The sequence below is a fragment of the Amyelois transitella genome, chromosome 12 (assembly GCF_032362555.1).
Source record: "Amyelois transitella isolate CPQ chromosome 12, ilAmyTran1.1, whole genome shotgun sequence".
Taxonomy (NCBI): Eukaryota; Metazoa; Arthropoda; class Insecta; order Lepidoptera; family Pyralidae; genus Amyelois; species Amyelois transitella.
The window spans coordinates 3,921,273-3,933,823 of record NC_083515.1 but is presented as its reverse complement, the minus strand read 5'-3'; the positions used below and the strand labels follow the sequence as shown (position 1 = coordinate 3,933,823).

The window sequence follows — 12,551 nt, the reverse complement described above, 5'->3', positions numbered from 1 at the left end:
GATAAAGCTAAAAATAAAACTACTGTTTACAGTTCACAGAAACATTATGTTTTAGTAAGAGTCACGTACTATCTAGTCTCCAAATACTCGTAGAACAAACAAATGGAATAAAGAAAAATCCAAAGAAAGTTTTGTTACCTGCGTGGATGATAGGTGATGTAGCCATATCTTTGAGTACTGCATTCACCAACGGTTCGTTTTCTTCATACAGCTCGTGTTGAGCTATTTTCAGCTGGAACTTCTCCAGATTCGATGCATTTAAACTGTGAACAATGATATCAACTTTATAAAAAATAAAATATTAAAGTTAGTTTGCCATTTTCCTACTTTTTTTCAAGTGTTATTGTGAGCTTGCAACGTCACACTATGGTGTTATCGTTCATCAATATACATCATATAAATATTCAGAAAAATAGGTTTGTTTTCATGCACCTCTTATACCTACAAGCTGCAAAGAATTCATTCATTTATTTGGCCGTTCATAAAACCGAACAAACGTACCGATACAAATCCATACAGACAATCTAATTTCAATTCTGGCGACGTCCCGATAACGTGCCATCACCTACCGAATAAACGCACCAGGAATTACGATATCACATATTGACCTCACATCCTCGATCAAACATAAGCGGGTAATCTCCTGAGATACTTTAAAATTTTCACACAGATTTCTAACCACGTCGTTAACAAGATTTACATGGAAGATTTTCCGATGTCGGCGTGTTGGTTTTGGCTGCGTGGAACACATAAGTGGACGTGATTTGCCTACCTCCAGATATGGTGTGAGGCTCCCAGTGACAACGTATGCGACGGTACTGAATACTAAGGAGCGAATGTAGCATTCTCGATTTGTGGCATGCTCCGATAACCTGCATTTAGAAATCAAGCCGACGGCTACCTACTGGCAAATTTATTGACTCTTTAACTTTGTTCCGGTGGAAATTCAAAAAGCCAGGTTACCGGAGAGACAAATCGACGATTAGAATACTAAATGGACGAGAAAGCTCTGATCCGTGTTGTTGCATGTCAACTTGGGTAAAAGTGTTTCTTTAAAACTACTGCACTACAACTTCATTATTTGCTTTTTAAACTAGTTACTTTATTCTTTATTCCTTTCCATCGACTATTTAAGCTGGAGGAACTATATATCAACACAAAATTTTGTATGATAAATATACGCCTTTTGTTTCATAAGGATAACCCAATTTAGTAATATATACCGGAATTTCCCTTATATGAACGCATCCCTTTCTACGAGATATATAGAGTTAAGCTGGTCCCATCATATCACTAGCAGCGTTTTGTGGAAGCCATCATGTATTCATTCCATTTAGTTTTATTGTGGAAGACCCGCGCCTATCTCGACGAGCCACCGTAACTGGATTTTAAATAAGATTTCTCGCGAAGCTTGTGAAATTTGCCTCAAAAGATAAAGAAAGGTCGCCTCGGTATCATAATATTATAGAATCAGCCGTCAGTATGATGTGATCCTTTTTATAGTTCTGTATTAAATGAAATCCTTTGAAAATGTTGAGAGGCGAACAAGGGGCCGTATGATATTTTTATTCGTCTCGGCTCTCTTGTGAGATTCGGCATAATATTTGCTTTGGTGAAATTACGTGAGGCGCTCGGGAACGCGACCGCAACCAACCTGTTTGATTTTGATGCATAGTTCAGGGTGTGGGCATTCGCGGATGAAAAGCTCCGACGTACAATATTGCACTGAATTTTGTAGGCGTCAACAGAAAGTTGGTCGAGCATTTCTGATGGCATAAATGTGTAAAACCTTGTTTGGGAACTGCGAACATTCCCGCGGACATCCAAAATAATCAACCGGATTATTGTCAATGAACATATTTTATGACTTACCTCTTGATGCGACTGCAAGGTAAAAAGAATAACAAAAATAAATGGACAAATAAAAATCAAACAGTAAGCATGCATTTGAAAGTTATATTTAACTAACAATGTAAGACAACGTGAAAAAATGCACAAACTGCAACATTTCACATATTGTTTAAAATGAAATAATTTTGGATATGAGTCTTCACGAGATTCAATAACCATCCTTATAAAAATAAGGCCAGTGATTCAAAATACTATTCCAACATTCACTGGGCGTTATCAAAGTTTAATTGCTGCAATAACCACCGAGTAGCAATTTAATTTGGCCTGAGCATGGCATAAATCCTACTTGTGGATGTCAGCTGTCCCCAACTTCGCACAGTTTTACTTGTAATGTCCTTTTCGCGTCGTTTTATTAAATTACCCGTTAAATGTTATAAGTCATACTGTTGTAGTTTGGAGTCCTTGTAGATTAAACCTCGGTTTGATTAAAGTAGGTGAAATTTTCATATCTTAATGTTGAAGTTTATCTCTAGTAAAGTTATATAGGAAGTAAACGATTTAACTGCAGTTCACTGATTTGCGATGGATGCAAATCCAGTAGCGAACTTCAATGATCTTTACCTACCTTACCCTAAAGTACAGTAAATTAAATAAAATTTCAAAATTTTATTGAGCACCACAGAGACGATCCCATTTCTCTTAACTTAATTATTTCAAAATTTTTTAATCTTTGAAACCTACCTCGGCTCCAAGTCTTCCATCTCGCCGATAGTTGGGTTTTCCGCCCTCAGGATGTTCATATCTTTATGTGGTGGTATAACAACCGCGTTGTTCTCAGCTCCACCATTGAGCTGTTCATGGATAATCCACAGTAGATCTTCATAGCGGTCGGCAGGGGGCGCTGGTGTGCGGGGCTCGGCGTCCCCACCACCCCCACCCCCACCACTCGTCTCGCTTGGTGCTGACTGCTCGTACTCTCGGGAACTATTGCCATTGCTGTTAGAAAAATATAAAATAAAATGAATATAGATTTTTGTCGTTATCATAATTTGACAATGGGAAATAATGTCAATATTTAGATATTATTGTAAATTAAACATAAAAAAGTTATAATTTATGAGGGATATGCTGCGATTTATATTTTTGCTCGCCTGTTCGTAGAAGTATGCATATTGTACTTCTTTAACTTTCATCATTTTTGTACCTCATGTTTTAGTGAAAAATCAGTTGTTTTACCACAGAATTATTAAGAAACATTAAGAATGGCTACAGTGGATTTTAGTGCTCTGTGGTATGTACAAAAATGATTGTTTTGTCAAGCATTCGAGGACAGGAACATGCAGACATACCATAAACACAATATTACGAGTACTTGCTATAAACATAATAGAAGCATTGTAAGGAGTTTTTATCGTAGTTTGAGCGCTACCCGTACAGTACGTGCCGCATACGTGCGAAATCTACGGAATTTCCTACAAACCGACGCACACTGGTTCGAAAATCGTATATGGTGGACTTAGGGATCAAAGTGCAGCTATCACGCTGATTTTTTTTTTACATACTCCTTTTAACAATAGCTTTGACTTTTGTTAATAAGGTTTTTGCTAAAAAGTGCATTTTCATATTTTAAAAAAATACTGTTTATTTTTTTGTATGGAGAAAAAGTAATAATCATAAAAATCTTTGAAATGGTAATACTGTTAGGCAGGGCCTAGTAGGCGTTATAGTCCGCACAATTCTCAACATTTTATACCTTGAAGTCATATTCATATGTCTGCCGCTTTGGCGTCCACAGCGCTTGGAAATTTTCCTTATTAAATATATAGGCATCATAAACTAAATTACCGTACCCATACTACGTGACCCGTTCAGAGGCGGATGGGGAGTCTTTTAAAATACCCGTACTTGATCATACGAAGGCTGGGGGGGAGGTCAGGATTACGATGAAATTTTTGATTGAGATGAAATTTCATACTATTAATGATGAAACGATTATCTTTTTAAAGCAAGACCTTTGCGACAAGCACACAAAATTTATACCGTGCGAGAATTTTATACATTAGATATTGATTATGTTGCCCAAGAAATATGAAGATATAGATGGTAGCCCTGAAAAGAGCTTTTGTAGAGCTCTGAAAAGAGCTGTTGTAAAGCTCTGAAAAGAGCTGTGATATTGTGCACACTAAAGAGATGATTATTCCAAAGGATTTGTCTTATCCACTGAAACTTCGTCGATCTCCATTTCTGCTTCTTCCTCTACCGCTGATTCTAATAAGTCAATAGCTTCTGAAAATAATTTTAATTTATTGAATTTTGCATACTTTGGCCTGATGTGTGATATATATGGATCCGAAGTTATTAAAAAGTTATGAAGAATGTCTTCATTATTCTGAATCCTTCCCATTTTCCGAGTGTGTTGCTCCCTTGTATTTCTAAATTCCTTATTTCTTGCTTCGGATGCTTCTTCCGACATTATTCCAATAGGCAGACAAGAGAAATGTCGGCAAATATCAGCCCCATGTATGAGCAGCTTGTGCACACTTGCTGGCATATTGTACCATGGATAGAGGTGTACAAAAAGTTCAGCTGTCTCTCTGCAATATTCCCGGAATTTCTCGATGTTGATGGCATTCCCAGAGGATATGACCTGCAAGATCACAGCGAAATGCCTAATGAGATTCTCATCAATCTTCGTAATCTGTGCACTCTTCTGGTATTCTCTGAAAAATTTTCTTGCAGTGTTGCCATCGTTCGTAGTTCCGAAGCCCTGTTTAACAATATCTATCAAGAGTCCCATCTGCTCTTTGAATTGTTGTTGCGTGAAATCCTTCCTTGCTTTCTTGAGGTTTTTATTTTCACCTCGTGCACACCACATCTCGAAGTCCATATTGTACGATATGTGCAATAGACACTCCATGCTTCTGATCCACATGTGAAGTGTAGAGAGTCCGTACTGGTACACCTCATCCCGAACTGGTCTTGAGAATACTTCTGGTAAGTTATTCATTTCACTGGGTTTTGCCAGACATATATTGCAAGTCGCTGCAGATGGAGTATCGGTGATGATTGTAGCTATCTTGCCATCAATCATCGTCATGTGCAGATCATGACTGATCTCGACTTCCCCGCATCTTGACACAGTCAGGTTTCGGATTTCTTCTTTCATCGCAGCTTCTTCTTGTTTGATGAATTCGCTGGTTTCCTTTGCGAACTGAAACTTCACTGGTCTACAGTAAAACGTGGAAGAAGGTTTTGGATTTTCCCAGATCAGCACATTGTCAGACTCAAGCTTTAATGGCACAAGACTCGTCATGAATACTGATGAATCATCGAAGTCAGGTTGCCCGCTTTTCTGTCTGTAATTACTTTGTGCTGAAGATCCGTCGAATCCCCATTTGCTGGTCATTTTTAGATGTCCATCTGGGAGATTTAGAGGTTCGCCAACAACTTGCAGGATCCTCTGTACAGTCAAATTCAGTAATGACTGCAATTTCACCTTTGCTCCATCTTCAGTTACTTCAATATCAGACGTATCCGGATAGCATTTCTTCTTAGCTTTCAACAGTTTGTAGTACGAAGGAAGCTGTGCAGAACCTTCGTAGTTTGTCAAGAAAGCCCTTAGCGTCAAATATCTCCATTTTGACAAATCCAGTGAAGTAGCAAGGGCCAAAGCTTGATCTTCCTCGAGAGTTTCCTTCTTCTCCTTGTGAAACAAATATGTTTGAACTTCGTGTGCTCGTTCTGGGTTTTTCATAAGGTGCCCAATCACTTGGGCAAGGTCGATTTTTCCTTCCGATTTCAGGTTAGAGACGAGAGCAAAAGACAACTCATCTGCTGTATAGTCAGTTAATGTACCTGACCGTCTTTTTTTTTGCTTGTTTCCCAGGTCAGAAAATGGTTTTCTGACCGGACTTTCTGTAGAAGTGCTCATATCCTTTGTAACAGAAGATGTGGATGGAGTGACGTAATCTGTAGGCTCTGGTAGCTGATTTTCTTCCTCTATGGTATCTTCAAAAATCTTCGCGAGATTCAGGTTATTGCACACAGGCCACTTGATTCTTTCCTCTAACCAGCCCATATGTTTATTCATAAATGTTTTCTGAGTTCTGTTTGCCGCGGTCCATCTGCGATTCAAGTTGACAGTGATGGATCTTGAAAACTTTAATATTTCTTCAGAATCTTGGTCACAAACACTGAGTGGAATACCAGCCAAAATCGCTTGATGGAGCCTTTTATAATCCTTGAGGTCGCCTTCTCGTAGAAATATGTAGAAGTCCAAGTTGGTTCCAAATCGAGTCATGGTATGTAGATGATAATAGAGCGTCACTGATTTTATGGAGATGTATCTTCTTCAACAGTTCAATTGGTAGTGATTTTTTTATCGTACGCGCCTCTTTTATATAATTTCTACCTGTTCATGCATCACACTTTGGACGAGATTACGGGCTCGACCAATGAGAGTCGAGTATTTTTTTAGTGGAGGGGATGGAAGAGCGCTATGGAATCTAAGTAGTATAATTTTCAGTGGAGGGGAGGGCTCTGGTAATCTGTCTGGCATTCAGTCACTTTTAATGTATGGTACTAAATAATAGACGTATAAGAATATTAAAAGTGGCCGAAGTTCTCTGTTGCATTTTTAATAATTTTTCTGTGACGATATATTATTAAAACATGCAAACATTTTTGTTTTGTCCATTTTTGTTTGAAATCTAGACAGTTTAACTAATATACTTGATCTACAAAATATAAAACAATGTTTCCTGTCTAGACTATTTTTATTATACTCGATCTAGAATATTTATATTTAATATATATATTATATTAATAAGATAAGGGAACGTACCCATACTACGTATAAAAGGATCCATTTTGTTATCCCCGCCCCTCCTCCTTTTCTGTGATCCTCTGATTCTCTCTGCGATATTGTGTACGTGATGATGAAATCCCCCCCCCCCCCCCCCCCCTCCTATGATCAAGTGCGGTATTTTAAAAGACTGACCCATCCGCCTCTGAACGGGTCACGTAGTATGGGTACGGTAATTTAGTTTATGATGCCTATATATTTAATAAGGAAAATTTCCAAGCGCTGTGGACGCCAAAGCGGCAGACATATGAATATGACTTCAAGGTATAAAATGTTGAGAATTGTGCGGACTATAACGCCTACTAGGCCCTGCCTAACAGTATTACCATTTCAAAGATTTTTATGATTATTACTTTTTCTCCATACAAAAAAATAAACAGTATTTTTTTTAAATATGAAAATGCACTTTTTAGCAAAAACCTTATTAACAAAAGTCAAAGCTATTGTTAAAAGGAGTATGTAAAAAAAAAATCAGCGTGATAGCTGCACTTTGATCCCTAAGTCCACCATATACGATTTTCGAACCAGTGTGCGACGTGGAGACTTATCTCTCCGTGGAAGGTCATTCATGTTTTCTTGATTAATCTTGATTGAACTGGCAACATTATGATTTTTCATAGATAGTCAAGATAGTTTCAGTTACCCACTCTACACTTTGTACTTCTTGAAAAAAGATTGCAAAATTATCACAAGTTATTTTGTGTGCCGTGTAGTTCCTGGCACTTTAGAATAGGACCACTCCGTATCTATCCCATGGATGTTGTAAAAAGCGGCTAAGGGAAAGGCTAATAAAATTGGGAGGCTTCTTGTAGGCGACGGGCTAGCAACATTTTACTATTTGAATCTTAATTCCATCTTAAGCCAAACAGCTGAGCTAGTGGCAAAACAAACAAAAATAAAATAGAAGAAACTAAAAATTATAAGGAGGTAATCAATATAAAAAGTCTTCATTTCAAACAGGGTTAACGACGAAGTGCAATTGATGTGATTGTTTGTATTCCCGACACGACGGCGGTGCATGCGCTGTACCATTTAAATACACTCAGACACTACTTACTATTTAGGTATACATTCAGTCAGAAAAGTATCGGGAATGGATTATTTATTTATGGTTTCAAATTCAAATTTTTGTTTTTTTTGTTGTTGTTAGATTGGCACAACTGTTTTCCATTTTGGCGCGGAGTTTGAATTGCATCTGTTGTTTACATTAAATACAGTGCTATTTTTAGTTATATCATATCTAGTGTGTATTGCTAATTTCATAATGGATAAAAACATCGAACAAAGAGTTTGTCTTAAATTTTGCATTGCCAATGGAATATCGTGTTCGGAGTCACTGAAAATGTTACAGAAGGCTTACGGTGAATCGACTTTATCAAAAACTCGTGCTTATGAGTGGTACAAAGCGTTCAAAAGCGGTCGAGATGTGATGGAAGATTTGCCTCGCTCTGGTAGGCCATCAACGTCTGCAACTGAAGTTAACATCGCAAAAGTGAAGGAAATAGTGCCTGAAAATCCTCATTCAACTTTGAGAGAGATAGCCACCGAACTTTCTGTATCTCACGAGTCTAAAAGAGCATATTTTGAAGTTTGATAAAATAAATTTGGATGAATAACAAACAGTTTGTGTATTATTGATCTTTTCCTGCTACTTTCTTGACAGAGTAGTATACTGACACTTGCTATGCGAACTTTATGCGACGGAGGTGATGATGATGGGTGAGTTTAAGGGAAGAAGTTATTTAGCGAAACGTCATAGGTTTGTCCGCCCAATAACCGATTCAAGTTCAACACAGCCTGATGTGAAACTTCCTTCGAAGTTGTTCCTCTAGCATTTTAAGAAGTTTCATAATTACCTCAACAAACGAATTCGATAAAGTTAAAGAATTTTTATAATCGGGTATTATTGAGAAAATAACTAGCTACAAACATATTCATAAAAATTCTAAAACTTCGAGTAGTACCTATCAGTATACCTATACTTTCATTTATCTGACTGTTTTGATTGATAAATCCTTAGAGAAATAAGAAAACCTCCTATATCAATCGCTTTATTAAACAAGGGATAATTGCATGACATTTTATTGTCGTACATACAAATATTCGTTATCAAAGAACAATAAAACCGTCCCCCAGGAGAACTGTGCAAACTTCTTCGGATTTCTTTGTCCTGGGTATTGTCGATTTCATTATACCTCTATTGTTAGTGCCGGTAAAAATCCATGAGTGGCGCGCTCATATTTCGTTTATTTTACATTATTTGTGCAGTGCTGATGGCAAATTAATTAATACATTGTTCTATAACAAAAGCTTGTGACACTTTTATTTTTTCACATAAAAATTATCCTGTATTTAATATCTGACGCAAACATTATATTTTTAGACATCTTATCGCTAAGTTTATCGTAAAAACAAAATTATTTTTATAAGATACTAGCTATTGTCCGCGACTTCGTTTGCCATAATAGATCACTGATAAAGCGACCCCCTTAGATGGGTGGAGGACAAATTTTGCATTACAGTTTTCAATTTTCCAATATCTCTCAGGTACGGATATGGATACCTAATATAACAAAGTAAGAACTAAATGGTTCAATACAAATTATATTTCATTCGATTTACTTAACTAAATACACATATTCTTATTAAATTTTATCAAAATCAGTCCAACGGTCAGCGTAAGTAGTAAGCGTTTACTATATTTATGTATAAAAGTGTGAATTGAATGTTCCAAATGACTTACGACGAGACGTTCTTCATTTATAAAGTTTTTTCGAAAATAATAATATGCACAAAGCGGATTAATGACAAGGGTGATGGATAATTTCTGATAAAATAGATAGGTATAGAAATGCTATCTGATAGCGGGATTACGCGCTGCTAATGAAAGTGCCAAAATTGGCGGCTCTTATCGAAAAAAAACATTACCGATATTAAAAATACTTTTCCATTTTTGTTTGATATTAATGTAAGTTCAAACTAAACTTATGTTCATGTTAGTTCAATCAAACTGACACGAATTTAGTTAAAATATATTCTGAAACGTATTTATTTACCCCTTGACTGAATACACCTTATTAAAGGGAATGTACCTTTATTGCCCGATGGTTTCCTGTCGCTTGGTGACCGCGGATCATTGTAACATGATTCGAAACGTCCGAGAAAAAATACAGGTACGTTACGTGCGCGTTTAATATCTGTTGTATATATAAATAGTATAATGCAACGCGGAAGTTGAAATCAGTGATAAAGGATTTTAACCCTTTAAGGTGTCATTACTTTAGTTCTGTGTGCCTGCTTGTGATTCTGATTTCTCGGTGAAATCTTAGCGGCTAAAGAAATTTATCTATTGATTCATTCTGCGAGTTGGCCTTTAACATATGTAGTTTGTTGGAAATTTGTCCTTTTGATTGATATTAAGAAACGATCACCATAATTTAGTAAATAATTTTGCTAAACAGTTACTAGGCGAATCGTAAATGTGAATAGGAAAAAACTCTAAGGAAGGATCTCAGGCAAGATTAACCAACCCTTCTAATAAATAGTTAAATATAAGATTCTACATAGGTATATACGTCTTGAAAAGACTGATAGGCCACGTTCAGCTGTGTGGCTTAATAATAGAATTGAGATTCAAATAGTGACGGGTTGCTAGCCCATCGCCTAAAAGAATAATCCCAAATTTATAAGCCTATCGGAACGAGATGGAGTGGTCCTATTCTTTTTTTTATTGGTGCCGGGAACCACACGGCACAAGATTCTACCTAAGCAGATAAGCAGAATAACATTAACACAATAAGAAAAAGAAATCTAAGAAAGTATTAGGTATATTCAATACATGACTCTTTGAAAAAATCTTGACGTTTTATGATGGTAGATGGGTTGTATGTATGCTACATTACTAACATTATAATAAAACGAAAAAAAAAGCGAATTGAAAGAAATGTAATATATTTCTCTCATGGACACATTGAACACGCCGATTGCATCGTGTAGTGGACTCCAGATGCACAGGACAACATTCATAAGTAATTTCAATTTCTCAGAACCAGCAATGTCGCCAGATTCCATTCAAATTAATTTCTACAAATGAGAGTTGATATATCTAGATTTAACAGTAAGTATTCTACGAATATTTAAACCAAAATACGGAATTATAAAAGAAATTCATAAGTATGTCAAGCACACATGCCGACGCTTTCGTTTTCTTCACAAATCTTCACAAATGATAATTAGTAAAAAGACTTTAAAATTCTTTTCGGAGTAGACAGAGCCAAAAGTCTCAAAACACTGGAAAGCCACGTTCAGCTGGATGGCTTACTAATGGAAATTACATACACCAGACTAAATATGTGTTCAGTGAATATATAAGGTTCATATTACAAGCAATAATTAGCAAAAAAAATGTTTTCATAAATATGAAGATTCATATTTTTGAGACTCTGTTTCTGGCCTATTTTAAACTGCAGTGCCGAATCTACTTCTAAGAGTACAGTTAATTTAAAACTCAGTTTATACGTTAAAACTTGACCGGGAAATGATCCTAAATACGCTACGAGGTCGTAACAGGTGCTGGCCACTGTGCCACAGAGGCCATCAACTATATTTACTTGCAACCTTTTGTAAAACAAGCAAGTACGAGTATTTAGTGAAACTGGTAGTTATTAGCAAACAAGTCACCAGATGGACGATTTACTACATTATGTAGTCCAGCTGTCGAATTATATTCATGGCCCAATGTGTTATTCTAATTATATAATATAAAAGAGATTACTGACTGACTATTTCACTGAGATATCAACGCACAGCCCAAACCACTGGGTCTAGAGTTTTAAAAATAAACGCGAGCCTATTCTACCTACTTACAATATTTCATAATCGTATATCATCTGTTCTTTACCATCCTGCTCGCCAACTTTCATCAAGACTTTTGTAAGATTTTTAGATATCTAGTAAATGTATTATCATCAATGGAAAATGAACTGAATTAATAATTTTAATTTTAGGTAGGAAATTAGTAAAGTTACCGTAACCCAAGGATATCATAAAAGACACGCGAAAAAGTCTGTCAGATTTGACCACATCTGATAAGAATTAGCGGATGTTTACTGCATACATTCATTTATATATATATATAAATACACAATCACGTCTCCACCCTTCATAGAGTAGACAGAGCCTAAAGTCTCGAGAAGACTAAAAGGCTACATTTAACTGTGTAAGTATGGCTTAATAATGGAATCGAGATTCAAATAGTAACAGATTGCTAGCCCATCGCTTAAAAAAGAACCCCAAGTTAATAAGCCCTTCTCTGCATTAACTTTTACAATCTATAATGTAATGTATACTGAATCTGTGTAAAACACTTACATGCCCATTTGCACACAAGAAATCACAAATATCCATATTTTGTATTTTGGTGACAGTGAAGACATTAAAGTAGTAAGTAATTTATTTTTAATAAGTATTTTTTCTGTGCTGTACACAACTTTGGAGAGGTTTTTTTTTATAAATTAACCCAAAGGTATAAAAAAATTTTTTTAACCCAAAAACTGTTTTTTACAAATAAGAAAAGTAAGCCTTTAATAACTTTATGTTACAACTGAAACGGAAAATCGATAAGCAGGCATATACTTGTACCAATTTTTACTGCTATAAACATAAACATTTCACAATAATTCTGAATTCGTTTTCAATTATAATTCATACATTTCAAATGGTAAGTAAAAAATGTGTGATCAAAATTAAAATCGCGTTAGAATTATAAGAATGAAATGAGTATTGTAAAATTGCAAAAAGTATTAATAAAGAGAGGTATAGATATTATATTTATTTC

General features: G+C 35.9%; 1 protein-coding gene across 1 annotated transcript in view; it reads right to left on the bottom strand.

The window, feature by feature from the left end:
* LOC106142609 (extracellular serine/threonine protein CG31145) overlaps positions 1-12,551 on the bottom strand; it is a 62,770-nt gene that overhangs the window by 13,058 nt on the left and 37,161 nt on the right. Inside the window, exons 4-5 of the mRNA XM_060946815.1 lie at positions 2,593-2,847; positions 139-263 (exon numbers count right to left, since the gene is read on the bottom strand). Coding sequence (XP_060802798.1) covers positions 139-263; positions 2,593-2,847 — 380 coding nt within the window. The remainder of the gene's footprint in view (positions 1-138; positions 264-2,592; positions 2,848-12,551) is intronic.